This window comes from Pleurodeles waltl, chromosome 6 (assembly GCF_031143425.1).
Source record: "Pleurodeles waltl isolate 20211129_DDA chromosome 6, aPleWal1.hap1.20221129, whole genome shotgun sequence".
NCBI classification, from domain to species: domain Eukaryota; kingdom Metazoa; phylum Chordata; class Amphibia; order Caudata; family Salamandridae; genus Pleurodeles; species Pleurodeles waltl.
Genome location: NC_090445.1, coordinates 412,859,825 through 412,884,466, shown reverse-complemented (window position 1 = coordinate 412,884,466; position 24,642 = coordinate 412,859,825). Strand labels below are relative to the sequence as shown.

The following is a 24,642-nucleotide window of genomic DNA, read 5'->3' as shown; positions in this document are numbered from 1 at the left end:
AAACACCAAGAAAACACTCAACGTGGCCCTCTCTGCACAGCGGGAGAGCCAATACTACAATGTTCACTGCACTCTGGAAGCTCACCCCATTATGCTTTGCAGGACATTCCATTTGCAACACATTTTTGCCCATAACCTAGCCTGTGATGGTCCTAGGACAATGAGGCAACCACCAAAACGTTCAGAATTACGTGCTGTTTCTGTCCAGCACATCTTCTGGGTCCCTACACAAGGTGTGGGGCAGAGGGGGCAAAATGATAACCTTTCTCACCATTCAATGTCTTTTTAAGCTCTCTCCTGGCTGGAGCTTTTGCTTTACAGCTGGGAGTAGTTTGTGTTCCAAGGGCCTTGTCTGTAATAATATTCTAGTAGACCTACTAGACCCGAAAATGTGTAATGCACTATGCCCTCTAGGGGCTGAGTACATAGTTACACTGCAATGCTGTCGTCTCTTTTTTTTTTTTCCTCTGGTCTTCCAAATGCTGTTTTTATTGTGGTGTCATCTAGAGGATGTTCTGACCATTATATTCTAATGCAAGTGCATGAAGGAATGCGCAAACAGTTTATTTCTGATAAAGGTTTAATGTGCTGCATGGCTAAATACTTATAAGGTCCCAAAGGCAAGACCTATTGGCTATGCCAATGTTTGTCCTCCTCTGTCCCAAAGTCTGATTTTCCCCCCTCACCTGTTGTACAGTATTCCACATACTTCTGGACAAAGGTGACAGTCTGTGTTGCTGACAGTGGAAGATGGAAGGAGAGCAGATTGAAGAAGCAGAAGGGTGGCTGTTACTGTGACATGCAGGACGGTGATGAAAACTGGAAGATCACAGAGCTACCATCTGTGTATTAGTGCTGGATTCCATAGTATTGTGGGATTAGGACATAGATGTTGTGGACAGTAAATGTTGAGAAGAGGATAAATGTAATGAAAGGGTGTCAAGGTTATTTGTGGTGATGAGATCACACATGCATGCTCCATACATGACCTTAGAGTGGGTATTGATAAACATGAAGTGAAGTGAGGGTTCACTGTATTCCATGTGATGAGCGCTTGGCGACCATGTAATTGTTTAGGCTTAATTTGCATGTGTGGAGCCAGTGAGGACATTTGGGCGTTTATATTATACATGTGGGTGTTTAGAGTAGTGGTGTTGTGATGTTCTTGTTTGTACCCCACTCCTAATGGTTAAGGTTTGAAATTATTTAGCGTACTCTAGTGGGTATGTGTCGGTTAAAGAGTTCGATTTAATTTAGCAAGGAGCGAGTTGGTTACGGGCTTGGCAAGGCAGGGTGTAGTTGTTGAATAAAGAGCTGTGATTTGTGTAGCGTCTTTGTGTCCTAATGCGAACAATTTGTTGTCCTACTGTCCAGGCCATTTGTGTGACTTTGTATCTGAAGAGGGAAGCTTTGAGTTTTTGCAGGTCAGTTATTCACTGAGATGGGCCAAAAGAGATGTAACTTTCCGCCATTACTTAAATTGAATGGTCTGATCCTACCGGTGGTGGGATACTATTATGAACGTATAGTAACATACATGTTTTTAGAGTTAGCCTTGAATTTCCCTAAGGTTGAATGTTCTTTCACGTGCTTGGGCGGGTTGTAGTTTTGCTCTCTATACCCTCTTAGGTGTGAGGCACTGTACCTTTCGTTTCTGTGTGCACCCAAAGGTTTTTACTATGCCAGCCTGTCAGGAGTCGACTGTGGGATTCAGGAAGAAGAACGGTGGGAGGGGGAAGTGAGGCGCTCTCTCCGAGTCCTTCACGGGGAGCTCTGCACAGTCATCCTGGCCGGGCTCGTGGAATCTTAATGGAACTTTAGCTTACCTGCTTTTTCTTTGCTTTCAGGTGCGGGGGAATCGGGAAAAAGCACCATAGTGAAGCAGATGAAGTAAGTGTGCAAATCCCCATATGCCTATTTTGTTTTCTTTTTCACATTTACCGAACACAAGATACACTTAGTTTGCATTTCTTTTATATCTCTTGTATAAGCAGCAACATCGTGAGTTATTCACATCATATATGTGCAGAAGAAACAGATGTGTAGTTTGCCATTCACCATAAAGCTTCTAAACACTGTAACCGCAGTCTTCATGTTCTACGTTTTCTTCCACTGCGATCTCAGTGGTGTTCATTCTGTTGCAGGATCATACATGAAGACGGATACTCGGAGGAGGAGTGCCGACAGTACAAGGTGGTGGTGTACAGTAACACAATACAGTCAATCATCGCCATCATAAGAGCAATGGGAAGACTGAAGATCGATTTTGGGGAAGTGGCCAGAGCTGTACGTTTCTTGACGGTTTCTTCTTTGCTTTTGTACCTGATAATTTTATAGTTTCTCACTTGTGCCAGAGAATATTTTGGCAAGAGGCATGTCACCTATAGAAGATTGGCTGGGATGAATTTAATATTCATACCCCCATTTTAAAACTTTTCTTTTAATTTTCTTGTAGGCACCACAATCTTCTCTTCCCAAAAACATGTAGATTTGAATTGCGTCATATTCGGAGTGCATTTTCATACGTGTTTGTGCGCCATTTATGCATGTGGCGAGTGAGGGCATGTAGACTTGCTTCCACTGTTGAACTATGTTGTGCTCTGTAGGTGGTGAGCAGGGGAGCTCAGCTTGTGGCCAGTGCTTATTCACAGGGGTGACGTGCATGTTTCCAGTTACCAACTGTCCACAACCACAGACTGTGATGTAATATCCTTTCCCTGTGTATTAGGAGGCATTGCTAATTTTACACGTAGCTAATGGGCTTCGTTCCTCAAGGTACCATCTGGTCCTATTCGTAGACTTTAGCTAATCTCTTTCCCTTCCCAAGGGAGGAGACGCCACACACTGAATCATCTTTCAGACCCAGCAAAGCGAGTGACCACCTTGCTGTTTGTTCCACCAAAAAGGGCATGGGTGCATCCAAGTAGTGCTTTGTGCCGAATGGGCAAAGCCACTAGAATTATGTGATTCCGGAGCTGCCAATTTTTACACTTAGTTATGGATTTGCTGCACTTGCCACATCCCATCACTTGCTTCTTATTTTGCAGACTTAAACAACAAAACTTGTTTCTTATTCAGATAGATTGAACGTTACTAAAGGAAGACAATTTGAGGTTAACTGGACAGATTTGAAGTGCTGATTGTACGTTTAGATGGTAAAGGGATACTAATGAGACGAAACATTTGCCCAGATATCGTTAACTTGTGTAAACAAATCAGAAACATTATGAAGTAATACTGCTTATAAAATGTGCTGTTACGGTGCATAATTTGCTTTTCTTGATGCTAATGTATGCAGTCCTGCTGTACAGGTGGGTTCTCCTCACTTAATGAGTGCAGTTACACTGCTGATAGGTAATGGGATAGCAGCCTCGCTCAATTTGCATTAGGGGAATTTGTCCTCAAGCAGGACAAAAAATGGTACATAAAATATTTTTTAAAAGACGTTCACGCTATGTCTTCACTCATTTAAACTTCATACACATATTTCTGAGCCATACGAACCCTGCTGGGCGCCCTCCAACCTTTTACAAGGTCTCGACAGAAGTAAAAGGACTTAACAGCCCTCTTAAGAATATATGTATGTGAGCTAGTGTTTCTTGATCACATCTATTCCTAATAATGTTATTTACACTTCAGCTGCACGTGAAAGTCAATGTATATTTGTTCTTTTTGTAATTGAATCCGAGGCTTCATGAAAGTGAAATACATCTGACTGTTGTGGTTCTCTCTACATGACTGAAGAACTCAACCCGCCCACCCATCTTTCCTTCAGGAAACCAATATCACCTTTTCAGTTATACTTCAGTTAGCATCGTTTGTGTACTAATTCTTAACTGACTGTCTGCTCTGGTCTGCTGTGTAGTGTGAATGCTTTTTACCTAGAAGCTCTGGCATACCCAGCACCTAGGCTGATGCGTAAGTATTGCAGCTGCTCCCACTCTACGAGCCGGTGACACCACATAATTCAAATTTTGCACCCATCATTGGCTTCCATACTCAACACAGCTCCTTATAGGCCAAATTGGTCCTCATCACCCCAAAGGTAAGCTTTGCTCAGCTGCCATCTACCTCCAGGCGGTATTACAAGAAGGCAGATACTTTTCATGGACAGACAGCTTCCAAGTTCCTAGTTCATTGTAAAGCACAGTCAGACAATTTCACACAGTAGAGCCACGCAACATCATTAAAAGGATAAATCAAGCCTGGTTTGACTACCTAGAACATCTTGGCGCTGAAGAGAGAAGCTGCTAACGAGGAGAGGAATAAGGAGAATATGTGGGAAAAGACAGTTAAATAACTGACATGGAGCAAAATAGAAACGTTTTAAGTCCTGCTAAAGGCCGCAGATGTGAATAGGTAGGCAGTTCCGATGTTTGGGCCTTAACTACCACAAAGATCTCCCAAACTGCGTGAAACTTTGTACCATAAATGCAGCAGCAAAGGCAAGAAACTACAGCGTGACGGCCAGGAGGTGCCCAAAATGTTTCTGATGTTTAAATGATCAAGGCCAAAAAACCCAATGTATATAAAATAGTCTTGAAATGGGCCTTCTATTTCACATGGAACCGCTATAAATGGCATTTCACTCATGCAGAGATGTCTTTCAGCATGCAACAAACGTATCCAGGTATGTACGCTTTATCCAGGTTAATATTCCAGTTAACAGCTCATTTTTTAAATAAGCAGAATTCACTTTCTACTTATTAATTCTATTCCAGCTTTCGCCTTACTGAAATTCCCGCTTGAACTATCTATCCACATGCTAAATTTGCAGTAATAACCCCGCAGATTGTTGAAACTAACAGATGATTATTTATAAAGGACATCTGTAATACTTAATTAGTCGTGTGTTCAAATTGCGTGCATAAAAAAAGTGTTGCTGTTGCTCAGTGCCGTACTACTCAGTTTGACCTCACACGAATGAAGCGCTGAGTTAGGTTTGTCTTGCTTCCAGCTTGTGACATGCCTGTTATACTAGATATTGACAGCATGTGCTTAACTCACTGAGGAAGCTTGCTATACAGATGTGGTAGTCTGGATTTGTAATTATAATTTGAGTGAACCAGTGTTGTAGTACATCGTTTTAGATCCATGCTTAATTTATGCAACTGTTGTAAAACATTTACCATACTGATTCCTTACCTTCATCTTTAAAGATTTGTATGTCTTCCAATGAGACATTGAAATCTGACAAACACAGATATGAAACATCATTCATGTTAAAAAATATACTACCAAACACTGTACAAGATAAACTATAAGAACTAGGAGGTTGTAAGTATGTTACACATTCACCTGCAAAAGAGAGAAGAAAAGTGCATTATTTGCAAATTTTAGTATTAATGATTTTCATGTATCCTCACAACATTCTAGCATAAATATTATCTTGAAATCCACTAACTAAACTTTCCCTATGTGTCAGTGTGTTATATTTCACTTCATTGTGGACTGTAGTTACTTTAACCTTTGTGGAGATGTATCCCACCGTATGCACAGCAGGCCAACTAAAGTTAGTATTATCATTAAGTCAATCAAACTAATATTTGTACAGCATTTGCTGTATTCCATTTTGCATTTAGACTACAAAAGCAAAAATGTGTCGTGAAACTCCAATAAATTAAAGTTAACTAAAAATGTCTTTAAAGCAATAATAGAACTTACTCTTTCTTATTTCTTTGAAAACACTAATCAAAACTTTATGAATGAATTAAAAGTTAATTTCAGTTCATGCTCTCAAAGATTCTTTTTCTTATATTAAAATGTGATGCGTTTTCTCACTTTTGGGTCTGTCTCCGATAGTTTTTTTTCAAAACTTTCAATGTGGGTTTTCTTCTTCCTCTACTGGTTCACTTTCAAAGGTGTATTGACAGTGATTTATTGAACTGTAGATTTCTAGTTCTGTTTGTTCTGTCACCTCAGACGCTTTTGCTACATATACCCATTCAGGATATGCGCACACTCCATTTGGAGTTTTTTCTTGCTGGTCATCTGGCCACTGGTGGCTTACTCTCACTATTCTCTAAATCTAACTCTTACTTCAGATTCTTCGTTGATTGTCTTTAGTCTCTCTTGTTGACAGTGCTTTCTTTTGGGGGATCTTTTCAATTACTTATTTTATTCAGCCCTTTCTTCTCTCGTAACTACTATTGAACCTTCTCCGCCCTCTGATGAAGTTAAGCTCTGTTCAGCTGCAACAGTACGATATATTTTTAACTGCTTTAATCCTCAGAGTATTATTGCGTCTCAGATTTTTAACTGGAGTCTTTTGTTTGGATCAGAGACTATTTCTTCTTGCTGCTTTGACTTTGACATTCCAACAGCTCTTCACTCTGATCCTTGTCTTGAAACTGGACAGCACTACGGTACCTTCACCTGGGTCTTGTTCTTCACTTTCATTTGACCAGGGCTTCTATGAAGTGGTTGTTTTCTTCACCAGTTTTACAATTTTCAAAATCGCCCCCGCACTTTCCCACCCAGTCTACATTGTGAACTTAAGCTTAACTGTTCATCAGTGGTTGTTTTCACCAATTCTTCATTGACTGCCTTACTCTTTTTGTGTGAGCGGCGTGGATCCACTGTGGGATTCTGGCACACTTAACAGCAGTGTTAATTACCAAGATAACTTGATAAGGGCCTGTCAGTGCTCTTCCAAACAATTCTCCCTCACACGTCTTTTGACAGCCATCACCCGGGCTCAGATTGTGGCACTTTATTTCTTTTGTCGCCAAATTCACCTGTTGATAGACCACTTTTAACATATCAGTAGACCTTTGCATTACTTTAGAATGATGTCATCAGTAATTGAAAGAAGTTAAGCTGATGGTTTATAAGCCATTCCCATTGCCAAACCGGGATCACCTTGTGAAGTGAAATACCAGTCTTTTTGTCAACTGTACATCTAATGCTCATTAAAACAAGAGACAGAACATCTGGCCTCTTCAAACCAATGGAAGCCCACACTTTGTCCAGTTTGTTCTTGAGAGTTTCGTCAATCCTCTCAACTAATCTGGAAGTTCGAGGATGCTAGCTACAATGGAACCTCTGATGAGCTTGGAGAGAGTGCAAAGCAATTGTAAAATGTCATTCTTAAAATGTGAACCGGGACCTGTCTCAGTAAAAGTAAGTCCAGATTTTATTTATCAACTCCCTATGCAGCTTTTTGGCAACTGTCAAACTGTCTAATCTCTAGTTTGGATAGGCCTGAAACCATTCAGAAAAAAAGCAGACCATTACAAGAATGTATTTCGATCCATTATAAACTGGCATTTCCATAAAATTTGCTTGGAGTATTGTAAATGGGCCCTCTGATTTGCCATTATGATTCATTTAGTACTTGTCTTCGTCCCTTAATTATTCTTTGACTGACTAAGAAGAGTGGACCTAAATCATCAGCAACATTTCTAAAATGTGTATTTTTGCAAAAAGTCCTGAGCATGGCATCTCTCACTGAGACTGTCTTTGTAGATCCATTAAATCATTACTCGGAATCAGTTCATTCTGTTGGTACACTGGCTTATATGGCAGTTTGCACTTTGTTTTGCCAGAGCTGTTGGCATGTTCATTCAAAACTGTCTGATCATGCATGATCTTCACAGACGCTGGTTGGGCTGGGGCTACTGACTCTGTCTGTGTCTGATTCACATTTCTCTGCACGGCTGCCTTTCATTCTGAATTTGATCTGGATTCTGTTAACATTACCATTTCCAGCACCCGCTACTACCACAAAAATGACAAGCGGTGCACCTCTTCAACAAATCAACATTTGCATTAATTCCAGAGTAGTTCATCCTCTCTCTTCAATGATCTTGTATTTGCATCGTTCCATTTCCATTCTCACACCTTGCATTAAAGACATCCCTTTCATTCCTGCATGTCCAGACTGAACCTAACACAAGCCTAAACATACCAACTGATTCCTGGCACTCCTCTCAAACTACTTTGTCTGTGCAATCCTAAGCTTCCCTTCGATTCTTTTCTGTTTCACATTAAACCAATCACTACTGTATTCATACCCTTTGTCTGCCACGAAAACCCATGATGAAAAAAGCCATCAGCACTATCTTTCTCTGGTTCTTCATCTCACCTATGCTTCTCAAAATTCGGCATAAGTCTCTCATAGTATGCATGCACAGACTCTTGAGAAGTTCTAAAAATCTTTGCCCAAATCATATCCTTCTCTGGAACCTTCATTGTGAAATGCTCAAACACCTGCTTCTATTTGTTAGTCCCCTCTTTAGAAGGAGCATTATTCGGTGGAATCCTAGCTGGTTCTCCAGTCAGCCAAGCAACCTCAGCCCTACATTCGGACCACAAATCACTATGGAGTACAGTTTAAAATATGGAATTCAAATTGGTATTCTATCTATCTATCTATGAACTTCCTTGTACCACTTCACTGGTTCCTCTAGCAACTTTGGAAAATTTGTCGTGAAGGACTAAAAATCTGCTCTCATCCAAGGGACATGCACATAATTCCCTCCCTGTACCTCCCTCAATGGACACTCTGAAACTGCCCCTGTTTCTGAATTACTTACAGACTCCTTTGCCTTCTTTCCTGTCTCTATAGCTTTCATTTTACTTGCTGTCCCTTTCTCCTGTCTTTCTTTGCATTTCTTTAGGTTACTTCACTCCCTTGTTTTTTCATTGAAATTGTTGATGTGAGCCCTTTAAACCGTTAACCCCATTTCTTTTGTTTCATCATGAGACAAATCCATTTTGTAATTTCTCCTCACATTATTCATTTTACTAATATCTACTTCACATTCATAAACCAATTCTTCTAGCTGCACATGTGCCTCATCTGCCCATTTAGCTGATTCATTGATCAAATATTACAATTCATCAACATTATAAGACAACAATATATTCAGATTAATTGTCCCTTGTAAAAGTTCTGTAAATTCCGTTTTTAAAAACATACTAATAATTATCTCATTATGGATCCCTTCAACTATAAAAGTAGCTACAGGTGGATTGATCTGCATTTGAGAAATAGCTATGGTATCTTTGTTAGTAGTTTCAGGTGAGACACTCAATATTGTGCTCACAAACATAGATTTAGTTGTTCTCTTTACTGGTAAACTCTTGTTGTCCCCTGCTGCACCTGCCTGTGGTACCATACCCACAGCCTTGCTCTCTCCGCCTTTCTTACTCTATTTTCACCCTCTCTCACTTATTCCACTCCTCTGGATCTTACAGCCCCTGTGTGGAGGTGTTTCTCTAATCCTCTGCCTCACTTTCTGTACTCGGTTACCTGTCACCTTAATTGTCTAACCCTCTGCCTTCTTTTCACTCTGTCTCTCTAACCTGCTGCCTGCCTCTGTCTAACCGTCTGTCTCCCTTTTTCAAGCCCTCTGTCTCTCTATTTCCAATCCTTTGCCTCTCTCTTTCCAATGCTTTGCCGCCATTTTTCCAACACTGCCTCTTTCTCCACTTTCTCTAGTGCGCACAATTTTTTTCTACCCTACGCTTCTTTCACCACTTCTGTCATCTCCCTCATCTGCTCCCCTCATCTCTGTCAACCCCTCTCTTGCCTTTGGCCTCATCACCTTGTATAAAGCATGCCCCCCTCCCTTGTCTCTCAGCCCTGCCCAATTCTTTTGTCTCTCAGCTCTGTCCCCCCCCCCCCCCCACCTCCAATTTTGTCTCTTAGCCCTATTGTCTCCTCCCTGTTTCTTGGCCGTGTCTCCGACTGCTTGTCTATGGGTCTTTCACCCCTTGTCTCTTAGACCTGTTCTCTCCCCTCTTTGTGTCTGAGCCCTAGCCCTGCCCCAACCCCCCTGTCTCTGGAACCACTCCTCCATGTCTATGGGCCCCATCCCCCCCATGTTAATGTAATTGTTTGTTGGCATGTGTAGCTGCAGATACACATGCTGTGCATATATCGACACCTAGTGTTGGGCTCAGAGTATTATAAGTTGTTTTTCTTCAAAGAAGCTTTTTTCGAGTCACAGGATCGAGTGACTCTTCCCCTCGGTGATAGTGCGCATGGGCATCGACTCATTTGTTAGATTGTTTTCTTTCTGCCGTCGGGTTCGGATATGTTCCCTCTCGCTCCGGTACTTTTGGTTCTGTGCTCTCTGAACAGCTCTTTTCTTTATCTTAACTTCAGTATAGTTTTCGACACACACAAGCGTACTGGGCTTTCTCCAGCCCAGCAACCGTTGCTGGGCTGGACAGAGCCGGCACCGGCTCCCAGTCTGCCTGGGAGTGCCCTGGCTGGGTGCTCCCAGCCAATTCTGACGCTGCTTTAGCAGCATCCGGATTGGCCACAGGGCAGGCTGGGAGCCTGTGGCTGCATCACCAGTGAGACGGGAGGAGGTAGAGGAGTGGAGTGGCGCGACGGAGGAGGTAAGGTTATTTTTTTTTTTTTTGTTTCCCTTAATTTTTTTATTTCGTTTTTTATTCCCCCACCAACCCACCCACCCTCCGTGCGCCACCTGCCCCTTCTGCACCCCGCTTACATGTCTGTAAGGCATTCAACAAGATCATGTCTCATGGTTTCAACATTTTAAGTGATTGACACAATTAACTGTGCATCTTCTGCACATGCAAGAATGTCAAAGCCTTTAGAACAAACAATAGATGCCAGCGGTTCCCTGAATATGTTTTTGGTATCCGACTCAGTGGTTAGCCCTGAGGGACAACATAGGTAGCTGGTGTGGGATCAGATCTGAAAGTGGGGAGGAGAATCATTTGCATGCGGCCAGCTAAAAAATGATTTAAACTATTAAAGAGTTTCCCCATAAAAGCCAATCATGTGCAGATGTTTTAACAAAGTATGACACGCCATATTGAACACTGCTGATAAATCAAGAAGTGGAGCAGCAGATTTACCCTCATCCACCATGATCCTAATGTTGTCAGTTACTACCGAAAGAGCTGGTTGAGTTATATGGTTTGCTCTGAACCTTGCTGTGTAATGTCCAACACTTTATTATCATCCAGGTATTGAAGCCCTTTTCTCTAGGACCTTGCATCTAGACCATGCTCCCCTCGTTGTATTAGGACCCATAGCTCTAGGTCATTGGCCTCCAACCTGTTGTCTGGGCACCTCTGGGGGTCCTTAGGTGTTCCCAGAATCCAGTATTGATAAATTGGGGGGTCCACAGAAGTCAAAAGGTTGGGAACCACTGCTCTAGGTCATTCCTTCATTGCCTCTTGGTCCCATTCTCCCCTTTTCTATTGGCCCTGTTCCCACTGTCTCTGCTCCCCGCCCTCCTGTCCCAATTGTCTCTGGGCCCCTTCCCACTCCTCGTCTCTGTTCCCCTTCCTTGTCTCTAGCTCTCCCGACGCCCATCCCCATACACATACTTGTCTCTGTGCCCTCTATTTCCCCCTCTCGTCTTTGGGGCCCCTTCTCACCTGTTCGTCTCTGAGCCTTTGTCTCCGACCCCTCGCTCACTGCTCGCCGCCTCCTCCTCTCTGGTCCCCGCTCGCCCACTCTTCTCTCTCTAGGCCAGTGGTCTTCAAACTTTCTAATGGCGCGCCCCCCCCCCAGTTGAAAAATAAAAATCATTGGGCCCCCCCTCAGTATTTTTCACAATTATTTTAGAAAGATGGCAATGTTTAAATAGGTCTAAAGCTAATTAAACATTGCAGTTAAGTACTGTTACCTTTTTAAAACCGCAATAACATGCTTCTGCTTAAAACAAAGGCATGTTATCTGTATAATATTTCTTTTGGACAGAGTTTGGCGCCCCCCCTGGGATCACTTGAGGCCCCCCAGTTTGAAGACCTCTGCTCTAGGCTCTGCTCGCCCCACCTTCTCTTCGGACCATGCGTGCCCCCTCTTTATCTCTGCCGCCCTCCATCTTCTCAGTTCCTCACTCTCTCACACTTACACATCTTAATGTATCTGAATGTCATCTTCTGGCTGCCTTACAAAGCGGTCTACTGATTCTCACGCAGTAACTGAAAGCCACGATTCGTCCACCTCCCAGCACCCCTTCCCTCTCCCACCACCAGCTACTGGGGATGTGTGCGCTTCACGGGTAAAATAACAAAGGAGATTGAGATCTCCTTAAAGAAAAAGAAGGTTGAAAAACAAGAAAATGCAGCACCCGAAGGAGGCCCACAGAAATACCAACACTGATTGAGTCCAAGAAGAAAGAGTGGGGGGAACTGAGAAGGTGAAAAACAGGGGGAGTTGATGGGTGAAGCAGAGGATGGGGAATGTATTCTGGCGGGGAGGATTGAAGACTGTATGGAAAGGAGCTGGAGAAGAGTTGCCGAAAAGGGGGCGTTAAGAAAATGTAAAAGGAGCAAAAACAGGAGAGAGCAGAGTGATTAGCACACGGTATATGAAAAGGAGTAGGTGGTAAGGTCAAGGAAGGGAGAAAGGAGGACAGCGAAGAAATAGGATGAAGGCCGGGGAGGGCGAGGCAGTGAAAGAGGCGTACAAGATACCTACAAATGGCGATAGGTAAGAAAGAAGGCAAAGGAAAGCTGGATTGAGAGTGTTCGATCGAAGTGGAAAAATATTGCATAGAGGTTCCTGATCAAGATAAGGGCACAATATATCAGTACGAGCAGATGCTAAGCTGAGGGTGGGGAAGGAAAGAAAAGGCAATAAGGACTTGATTGAGATATTGGTAGCAGAGGACAAATATTATAGAGAAGTTCCTGGTCAAGATAAGGGCGCGACAAATCAATAGGAGCAGGTTCTAAGCCCAAAGTGGGAAAGGAGAGCAGGGGAAATAAGATTGAGCTGGTTACATAGGCAGAAGAGAAATTTAGAACAAAAGTTACACATCAAAATACAGATTAAAGAGGTGGGTTTGAAACTAAAGAAGTAGGTTTTATTTTATTGTTTTGCTCCTGCAACAGCTAAGAAACTATAATGCATTTACTATGTCCCTAAACAATGCACAAATGGAGAACCTGCCACACTGTGCAGGTACAACACTTTATACGTTAGCAGCTGCCTCATTGCTTCACTTATTAAAGACAGCGTACACACCCGTTCACTGCCACTGTGGGATGCCATCGATTTTAAACAGCTACCAGGCGGCCTCTGAGGTTGTGCATGTGCATGTCGCTCCCTATTGTGATACACCCGATAGTACGCTGCCAATTCACACAAGAGATACCATCTTCCTCCTTCAGACCTATTCTCTGACTCCAACCTACAGACATCCTGCAAATACCACTACAGCCGTCGCCTCTGACTCACAAAACCAAATATACTGCAGCGCACGTACCAAAGTCCTTAAGTACGGAAAGAGGAAGTGCTCGCTAGCTACACCCAAAATCACAACTTCTGCAGCCAGAATACATTTCTGTCAAACCCCCTCATTTGCACGTTTGCTGCCACAGTACGCTAGGCTGTAAACTCATGTGCACGCCCTCAGTAATCTGAACTAACATCAGTCAGGCTCTCTTATTTATACCCAGTGGTGGCCGGCCATGGTGCACACAAGAATACACTCAGGTGCATTTAACAGACCACACAGTCATTTCTGCCTTGCAACCAACAGTAATACCTTTTAAGACCAGTAAACAGCCCTCGAGCCCTCTTTTTTGCAGGCATTGTTGACTAGCCCAAGAACATGCAGAAAGTATCTCACACGAAGACATAAACACTCACTTAGTAATCTCTTGCTCCGCTCGACCAGTACTCGATTTGGCCTAACCAACCACACAGACTTGTATGTACTCCTTCCAACCGCCTTATGTGTCATATCAATATTATAAACTGGGTGAATATACCCAAATAACCAGGACACCAGATGATAGCGACCAACTTGTATGTACTACACACATCCTCACTAAAGCCCTAAAAGACTGGGAAACTACTGCAACAACATTGTAAATAAGAGCCGAAAAACACAATAATAAAAAACATAGATGCACAAGCATAGTACACTCAACTCTAATGCATCCCCCAACACGTGCAAACAATCGAATAAACTTATATTGCTGTTGGCACCGTATTGATCAGCAAACTAGTGCAAACAAACCAAGTCTGTACTCTTGATATCCCTAATTGCCAAATGAATTGCGTAAAGTCATGCAAGCTTGTTAAATTATTAACTTTATATATGCAGTATAACACATGGTTGATTTGTGAAAAATAAATCGAAATGGGCAGGTGGCCAACCTTTTTATAGGATACCACAACCTACTTTCACGAATGATGCCCTTGGCTACCTGCATTGCACAAAGCTCAGTGCAGCACCTTGCATGAGCTGAGCAAGCATACCTTTCTCAGTGGGTTTTCAGGGAATAGGGAAGGTTGATCTCCTGAGGAAATACTGAAACAAATGGGCTCAAATAGTGCATTTTACAACACAATTGTCACTTAAATTTACTATTTTAAGAATGGCACCACCTCGGTCATATCATGCCGCCTGGATCTCACTGTATTCTCAGTATGCTTTGGTCTTCAGACCCCTGATGCTATGGTGGTCTGACCATGATCCCGACAGCCTGGCAGTGGCGGAGATAGTAATGCGGATTATGACCTCTTTCTCCGCCAGCCTTTTCATGACTGTTTCACCGCCATGAAAAGACTGGTGGAGATCAGGTGCCAGGGGCCACAGGGGAGCCCCTGCACTGCCCATGTTCTTGGCAAGGGCAGGGCCTCCCCTCCCCAGCACCATCACAATGTTTACTGTCTGCCTTGCAGACAGTGAACATTGCATGGGTGCTGGTGCACCCTGCAGGCTACAGCATAGCCGCTGGCTCTATTATGAGCCGTAGACCATGCTGTAGCCTGTTTCCCTCTAGGTCTGGGCCCACTGACCTAGTGGCAAACTCCTAATAGGTCCTTTGGGGTCGTTGCCACGAAGGCGGTGGCCACCCTGTCAGGAGTTTGGTGGACGGGCTTTCTCGTCTGTCAGACTCCTAATGAGGCCCAAAGTCTTATTTTAACAGCTTTTGATTTAATTGGATAGGCAGCTTCCCTATTGCATCAACAGATCTTTGCTAATGAACAAAGGTTTCTTTTAAAAACTCGCATTTCTTGAAATCTGCTTCACCTTAAACGTTCCCAGTGTAGTTGAAGGGTAAACAAGCTGTCAAATATACATGGTTCAACCAGTCTTGAAAGAAATGACCGAAATACCCTTGTGGTGTCCGACGCTGGGAGATAAACCTGATTAAACCTGATATGTTTGCAGTATGCAGAAGAGTTTGGCATTTAAAAAGAAAACACAGATACCTTCATGCACTGGCTAATTGGCATGTCTACCGAGATAGAAGACGTATAAACGTTGTAAAGCCCTCCAAGCCTAGACCCTACATTGTAAAACCATACACCCAAAGGTCTGTCGGTGAAACACAGCCACCCAGTTGACAACAGGATTAGAACACAATACAGTGGAAACCTGGAAATCACGTAGATAATTGGCAGGCAGATGAAAGCAGAACAAAGTTAAACCAGGGGCACTAAATGCGTTATACAAAAAGGTTATAAACTAACATATCATACAATTTAACAGGCCATACAAGATTGAAGATTTAATAACTTTTTGTGCTAACCAAGGATAGCCTGTAGCAGGTGCTCACTGGGGAAGCAGGACACACATGCAGTCAAGCCCATACTGGCCCCCATGCACTCAAGAAACACAGGTACACAGAAGGCACACAAAACTCAAATGCGTAGTTGCCAAGTGGGCAGGATTGCTGCGTGACGGAGGCTTATGTAGGGTTTGCTTTGTTCGCCCCATCCTTCAACTCAGAAGGGGAATGCTGTACTATTGCAACATTTCATTAGACAGTAAAATATATTTTCCACCAGAAGTCTTACGTATACGAAGACTCAGACTATTATATGCAAAGAGAAGTTTAAAGTAATGCATCACGATGGAATTAACCATTGGTCCCCCACACACTTTAACTAGACTGATATTTCTGTGAAGGGGTTCCTAAAACACATAAGATTGCCAAGCACGTATGAACCCTTTGCTACTTCTGATCTTGAATGCTGGTTGTGTTTTAATTGCAAGAGTCAAGGCACTAAATAATCCACTCATTTCGAGGTCTCTCTAGCTTGTGGCCCATATACGAAAAAAGGGCTCAGTGCGCGCACCTTTGCCGTGTGCATCAGTTCTTGTTTGCAGCTGGTGTTTTTTTTCTTTCTTAACGGAAGAACGAGGACTAGCTCATTCGTGTAGAAAGTGGCTTCTCTTTTAAAAGGTCATTGGAGAGCGGAAAATGTGAAAACTCAGTAGAATCTGCAGACCATAAAAATGTGCAAACGGAAGAGGTAGTAACTGACTAGTGCACTGTGGAGTATTGCCAGTATTGTTTAGATACAGATGCCCTGTCCAGAGCTCAGTTGTACCCCTGGCCAGATGGGACCCTAGTGACAAATCAGCTCTACTACCAGCTTCGACCTGCGTACAGTGCTTAGTTAAAAAAGTGACTACCCAGATTTGTCACTGGGAAGCTGGCGGCGGAGCTGCCCACACCACTTCGAAAATCATCCCATTGACAGACACATCGTTCAGTGCTATGAAAACTCACCAACCGGAGGTCTGCAGTACACTTTTCTGACCCCCAGGGTGAGTCAGCACCCTCTTGCTAAACATAGCTGGACCTTGAACGTGTTGCGGGGGAAGGGACTTGCTACTTACTGCCTTTTTACCTAGTGCTTGTTGGACACACCCAGTTTCACCTCCTGGTTTGGTAACTTGCCCTTAAGTTACCTGAAGGTGTCTCGGTTGCATGAAAGCCCATATATGGAGCACAATTCGGCCAATATGGTAATCCGTGCCCACTACTGAATTAAATAAACTTGCGTGGTGCCGTATACCCCTTTGTTGTTTGTGGTAAGAATATGTTCGATGGCATCTGTCGCTGTAGATACACATGGTATGCATGAGCTCGCCATCTGGTGTTGGGTCGGAGTGTTACAAGTTGTTTTTCTTCGAAGAAGTGTTTTCGAGTCACGGGACCGAGTGACTCCTCCTTCTGTGCTCATTGCGCATTGGCGTCGACTCCATCTTCGATTGTTTTCTTTCCGCCATCGGGTTCGGACGTGTTCCTGTCGCTGCGGGTTTCGGAACGGAAAGATAGCTGAAAACGGAAGATTTTCGACGGTATCGTTGCGATCCGGTTCGAGATAGACACATACGACGACGCGTTGAACATCGAAGCGCTTCGGTGCCCTTCGGGGTAGATTTCGGCACCCCGTCGGGGCCTAGTCGGCCCGACCGCGTGGAGAACAACGCCGATGGAACGGACCCCGTTTCGATTCTGCCCCGAATGCCACAACAAATATCCTTATACAGACCTACACTTGGTCTGTAACCTGTGCCTGTCACCCGAGCACAGCGAAGAATCCTGTGAGGCCTGTCGGGCGTTCCGGTCCCGAAAAACTCTGCGCGACCGTCGAGCGAGAAGACTGCAGATGGCGTCCACGCCAAAGGAGCGTCGACAGTTCGAGACAGAAGAGGAACAGGAGGAATCCTTTTCCATCCAGGATTCAGACTCCGACGAGCTAGGCTCTACAAAAACTGTGAGTAAGACGTCGAGATCAGAACTTAAAAAAGGAAAGAAGGCCCAGGGGACGCCACTGCCAACCGGCCATGGCTCCACCCAAATTCTCGGTGACCAACAATCGGCACCGAAAAAGGCCCATTCAGTGTCGACATCGTCCGACTTCGGTCGAGACACCGGCACGCAGCCTCCTCGGGACCGAGAGAGTGCTAAACAGAAGCATCGACACCGAGAGTTCGGTGTCGACACGGATCGACGCCGAGACAGTGGCACCGAAGACCATAGAGGCCAAGAATTTTCGGCACAGAAAAAGAGGAAGGTTACCTCGGAGCCGAAAAAACAATCAACAGGGTTTTCGGAGCCGAAAAAAGCGACATCAGACCCTGTTTCAGGCTCCTATACTGAAGAGCATTCTATGTCTTCACAAATGAAGAAACATAGATTTGAACAAGAACTGCAATCCACTGACGTGGATCACACGCAAAAGCGTATCTTTATTCAGCAGGGGACTGGGAAGATCAGTACCCTTCCACCTGTCAAACGAAAGAGAACGCTTCAGTTTACTCCTCAGCAACAAACAGCACAAAAGGTAACACCTCCTCCCTCGCCTCCACCTGTAACTCCGGCTTCACCAACTTACACCCCGTCACATTCGCCAGCTCACACCGCCATGAGCCACGATGACCAAGATCAGGATGCGTGGGACTTGTACGACGCACCAGTGTCTGATAACAGCCCAGACACATACCCAACTAGGCCATCACCACCGGAAGACAGCACAGCCTACTCACAAGTGGTGGCTAGAGCAGCACTATTCCATAATGTGGAACTACACTCTGAACAAGTAGAGGATGATTTTTTATTTAACACCCTCTCTTCAACCCACAGCTCCTACCAAGGCCTGCCGATGCTCCCAGGCATGCTACGCCATGCAAAGGACATTTTCAAGGAGCCAGTTAAAAGTAGGGCAGTGACGCCTAGGGTGGACAAAAAGTATAAGGTGCCTCCTACGGACCCTGTATTCATCACCTCTCAGCTGCCACCAGATTCTGTGGTGGTAGGGGCTGCCAGAAAACGGGCAAATTCACACACTTCTGGGGATGCACCTCCCCCAGATAAAGAAAGCAGGAAGTTCGATGCAGCCGGGAAGAGGGTTGCGGTCCAAGCAGCAAACCAGTGGCGCATCACAAATTCACAAGCGCTGCTAGCGCGATAAGACAGAGCCCACTGGGATGAGATGCAGCATCTCATTGAACATCTCCCAAAAGATCTGCAAAAAAGAGCAAAACAGGTTGTTGAGGAGGGTCAAAACATTTCCAACAATCAAATACGCTCCTCCATGGATGCAGCAGACACGGCCGCAAGGACCATTAATACGTTGGTTACCATCCGTAGGCACGCATGGCTCAGAACGTCTGGATTCAAGCCAGAAATTCAGCAGGCAGTGCTTAACATGCCAGTAAACGAAAAACTTCTGTTCGGTCCGGAGGTCGACACAGCCATAGAAAAGCTCAAGAAGGACACTGACACTGCCAAGGCCATGGGCGCACTCTACTCCCCGCAGAGCAGAGGATCTTATAACACCTTCCGCAAAACACCTTTTAGAGGAGGGTTTTGGGGTCAGGCCACACAAGCTAGCACCTCACAGTCCGCACCGCCCACCTACCAGGGACAGTACAGGGGAGGTTTTCGGGGCCAGTATAGAGGGGGGCAATTCCCTAGGAATAGGGGAAGATTTCAAAGCCCCAAAACCACTACCAACAAGCAGTGACTCACACGTCACTCACCCCTCCCACACAACACCAGTGGGGGGGAGGATACGTCAATATTACGAAGCATGGGACAACATAACTACAGACACATGGGTCCTAGCAATTATCCAACATGGTTATTGCATAGAATTCCTGCAATTCCCTCCAGACATACCACCAAAATCACAAAATTTATCAAAATACCATTCACAGCTTCTAGAGATAGAAGTTCAAGCACTACTGCAAAAAAATGCAATAGAATTAGTACCAAGCACACAAATAAACACAGGAGTTTATTCACTGTACTTCTTGATACCAAAAAAGGACGAAACACTGAGACCAATTCTAGACCTCAGAGTAGTAAACACATTCATCAAATCAGACCACTTTCACATGGTCACACTACAAGAAGTGTTACCATTGCTCAAAAAACACAACTACATGACAACCCTAGACCTCAAGGACGCATATTTCCATATACCAATACATCAATCACACAGGAAATATCTAAGGTTTGTATTCAAAGGAATACATTACCAATTCAAAGTATTGCCTTTTGGTTTAACAACCGCTCCAAGAGTATTCACAAAATGCCTAGCAGTAGTCGCTGCACACATCAGAAGGCAGCAAATACATGTGTTCCCGTATCTAGACGACTGGCTAATCAAAACCAGTTCGCTCACACAATGCTCAAACCACACAAATCAAGTCATACAAACCCTCTACAAACTAGGGTTCACCGTCAACTTTGCAAAATCAAACATTCTGCCAAGCAAAGTACAGCAATATCTAGGAGCCATAATAGACACGACAAAAGGAGTAGCAACGCCAACTCCACAAAGGATCCACAATTTCAACAGGGTCATTCAACACATGTCTCCAAACCAAACAATACAAGCAAGAACAATACTACAGCTCCTAGGCATGATGTCCTCATGCATAGCCATTGTCCCAAACGCAAGACTGCACATGAGGCCCTTACAACAGTGCCTAGCCTCACAGTGGTCTCAAGCACAGGGTCACCTTCTAGATCTGGTGTTGCTAGACCGCCAAACTTACCTCTCGCTTCTATGGTGGAACAGTATAAATTTAAACATAGGGCGGCCTTTCCAAGACCCAGTGCCACAGTACGTAATAACAACAGATGCTTCCATGACAGGGTGGGGAGCACATCTCAATCAACACAACATAAGAGGACAATGGAACATACATCAAACAAAACTGCATATAAATCATCTAGAATTATTAGCAGTTTTTCAAGCACTAAAAGCTTTCCAACCAATCATAACCCACAAATACATCCTTGTCAAAACAGACAACATGACAACGATGTATTATCTAAACAAACAAGGAGGAACACATTCAACGCAGTTAAGCTTGTTAGCTCAAAAAATATGGAAGTGGGCAATCCACCATCAAATTGGTCTAATAGCACAGTTTATTCCGGGGATCCAGAATCAGCTGGCAGACAATCTCTCTCGAGATCACCAGCAAGTCCACGAATGGGAAATCCACCCACAGATTCTGAACACCTACTTCACACTCTGGGGAACACCACAAATAGACTTATTTGCAACAAAAGAGAACGCAAAATGCCAAAACTTCGCGTCCAGATACCCACACAAGCAATCCCAAGGCAATGCCCTATGGATGAACTGGTCAGGAATATTTGCTTACGCTTACAAAAAGCAAAGCTAGCCTTCTCTTCTATTAAAATACACCTTGCAGCAATATCTGCATACCTGCAAACTACCTATTCAACTTCCTTGTATAGGATACCAGTTATCAAAGCATTCATAGAAGGGCTTAAAAGAATTATACCACCAAGAACACCACCTGTTCCTTCATGGAACCTAAACGTGGTTCTAACAAGACTCATGGGCCCACCTTTCGAACCCATGCACTCTTGCGGAATACAATTCCTAACCTGGAAAGTTGCCTTTCTCATCGCCATTACATCTCTAAGAAGAGTAAGTGAAATTCAAGCGTTCACAACACAAGAGCCTTTTATACAAATACATAAAAATAAGGTCGTCCTACGACCTAATCCAAAATTTTTACCAAAAGTTATTTCACCATTCCATCTAAATCAAACGGTAGAACTACCAGTTTTTTTCCCACAGCCAGATTCTGTGGCTGAAAGAGCACTACATACATTAGATGTCAAGAGAGCATTAATGTACTACATTGACAGAACAAAAAACATCAGAAAAACTAAACAGCTATTTATTGCATTCCAAAAACCTCATGCAGGTAACCCAATATCAAAACAAGGTATAGCCAGATGGATAGTTAAATGCATCCAAATCTGCTACCTTAAAGCAAAAAGACAACTGCCCATTACTCCCAGGGCACATTCAACAAGGAAAAAAGGTGCTTCAATGGCCTTTTTAGGAAACATCCCAATGCAGGAAATATGTAAGGCAGCCACTTGGTCTACGCCTCACACATTCACCAAACACTACTGTATAGATGTGCTATCCGCACAACAAGCTACAGTAGGTCAAGCTGTATTAAGAACTCTATTTCAGACAACTTCTACTCCTACAGGCTAAACCACCGCTTATGGGGAACTAACTGCTTACTAGTCTATGCATACCATGTGTATCTACAGCGACAGATGCCATCGAACTGAAAATGTCACTTACCCAGTGTACATCTGTTCGTGGCATCAGTCGCTGAGATTCACATGGACCCACCCACCTCCCCGGAAGCCTGTAGCAGTTCAGAAGTTACCTTCAATTTTGTACATTTGTATATATATTATCTAATCCTTTAATAGGTACATACTTACATTTTTCATTGCGCGGGCACTATTACTATAGTACAACTCCTACCTCACCCTCTGCGGGGAAAACAATCGAAGATGGAGTCGACGCCCATGCGCAATGAGCACAGAAGGAGGAGTCACTCGGTCCCGTGACTCGAAAACACTTCTTCGAAGAAAAACAACTTGTAACACTCCGACCCAACACCAGATGGCGAGCTCATGCATACCATGTGAATCTCAGCGACTGATGCCACGAACAGATGTACACTGGGTAAGTGACATTTTCATTATCAACAATGATAAACGTTTCCATTGGTTCTGTGCTTATTGCTTGCTCCCAGGCGACAATTAATAGATCCATGTGTTAGTATGTCATTGAGTTAGTCAAAAAGGTGAAGCACACAATATCTAAAAAATAAAATAAAAAGACTACCATTAAATAGGTGGAATGGAACAACACAACTGAAAACAATTAAGCAGCCAAGTAGCAATGGAAATGCACAGTGAAATCAGGCAGAACACCTCCTGTAATATTTAAAAAAAAAAAAAAAAAAAAAAAAAAGTCCATGGAATAGTTGTGTTTTTTTCTATTATTGTCACTGTAGATACGAGAACTAATTTGAAAACAAGCTAATTATTAAAAACGTGAAAAATCTCTATCCTGGCTAAGGAAAGCCACAAACTGCTGAGGCACGATTGAGGAGGGTGTCTGTGAATAACCAGAAGCATGTTTTTTTGATTAACACTCAATGGATTTCTGTAGTGACACGTTTATTCCCTGGCGTCTGTGCAGGTTGCACAGAAATGGCGTTCTATAATGCAGTATTGTTTATAAAGCAGACACCTTACTTCGTCGCTGTGGATACTGCACAAGTTTGGACAGCAAACCTAAGACAAATCACATGGTACCAAGCACGTATGGCTAGTATTGCCCTTTATGCAAACGTGCATACTCTGTACTGACCCGGGAGTCAGGGATGGCAGAAGAACATTTAACAGGCATGCAGTGACATGGGAAGTATAGGAGTCAGCACTACGTTGCTCATAGCTGAGGGGCATTCCCCAGTGATGGGTACGTCCCTAGCGTGTCACACTTATGGCATAAAGCACCAGCCAAGCCGACTTGGGCAGCCAGTTGGCCCGATCAGGACCATTTTCAAAGGACCTGCAGGAGGGACAGCAAGAGTCCTGACCCCATGAAATAACTGACGATGGGGCTAACTGACTATGACTTATAACATAAATGGTGCCCGCATGTTCTGGATTAAATCCCGGGATCCACAGAGTTTTCAAATTGTCAGGAAAAAGATAGTTAACTTGACCGAAGCCTGTGATCGTACACTGTGTTTGCAGTAAATTTCATCGCACAGAGATAGGTTACTTTATAATTATTTTATAAGGGCTTGTTTACTGAGCTTCCTGGTGCTGGCAAAAACATAATTGCTAACCCCATAAGTAACATAGAAACCTCTTACTAATACCACACGTGTAAAATAAAATATACAAGATGGCACACGGTGCCTGTTAAAACGCTTAAATATCGAATGCATTGACATCACATATTGAGCTATCTACCGCACTTACTGCTTACTCTGTGTTACCACACTTACTGCTTACTCTGTGTTACCACACTTACTGCTTACTCTGTGTTAGCACACTTACTGCTTACTCTGTTTTAGCACACTTACTGCTTACTCTGTGTTACCACACTTACTGCTTACTCTGTGTTAGCACACTTACTGCTTACTCTGTGTTAGCACACTTACTGCTTACTCTGTGTTAGCACACTTACTGCTTACTCTGTGTTAGCACACTTACTGCTTACTCTGTGTTAGTCCAGCAAACAGACTTTTAGCTGAACAGTCCTTTTGCTGTTCTCACATACTTTTGCTCGCCCCTCTCACCTGTCATCATTTCCTAGATTCACCAACTCAACACAATATAAGAAACTACAGATATCTTCCCGAGGCTCAGAACAGAATGACCGTGAAGAACTACACATGAATCAGTTTTTAAGGTCGAGCATAGCAGCTCGCAAGCGCTGCTTTTTGACCGGTTATAATCTAGTTTGTGGACTTTAACCATGCCCATCTCACGTCCATCACTTTAATTCGTTCCTGGGCCTGTCTTTCAGAAATCCCTTGATGTCGTTGCTAAATGCTTAACGTTTGTCCCGCCTTGAGGCTGCTTTGTTGCCGCCTTGGAGACTGACCCTGTTACATGGATTATTTCACGATCAGCCAGATAGGTTTGTGTCGGCGCACAATGTTTTTTTTTTTTTTTGCCTCGCTGCTTTGTTCGTGGCTGTATGTTGTTTCTTCGTCTTTCTTGGTTTCGGGCGTCTTGCTGTTTCTTTGCAATGTCTGTGGGGTCTTCCTTTTTTGAAGTCTTACGTACCACATAACTCAACGCAAAGGTATTGGAGCGCTTTCGTTATTTTTTCCGTTTTATACAGTGTGAACTCAATACAAAGGTATTACAGCGCTTTACATGAGCACTTGGTACATTACACAAGAATCGTATTTAGAGACCCAACCCAGAGGGGAAAAACTTCCACAGAAAACAAGTCTTTATTTTGGGCCACGGCGAGGTGAGGAGTAGGTTTTAAGGCAGGAGTGTCGCTTTGAGGAACGTGTGACTATAAGCATACCCCCCCCCCATTCCCGGAGGACC

General features: G+C 43.7%; 1 protein-coding gene across 1 annotated transcript in view; it reads left to right on the top strand.

The window, feature by feature from the left end:
* The window catches only part of GNAI3 (G protein subunit alpha i3), a 184,730-nt gene that overhangs the window by 77,088 nt on the left and 83,000 nt on the right, over window positions 1-24,642 (top strand). The window contains exons 2-3 of the mRNA XM_069238359.1: window positions 1,848-1,890; window positions 2,145-2,286. Coding sequence (XP_069094460.1) covers window positions 1,848-1,890; window positions 2,145-2,286 — 185 coding nt within the window. The remainder of the gene's footprint in view (window positions 1-1,847; window positions 1,891-2,144; window positions 2,287-24,642) is intronic.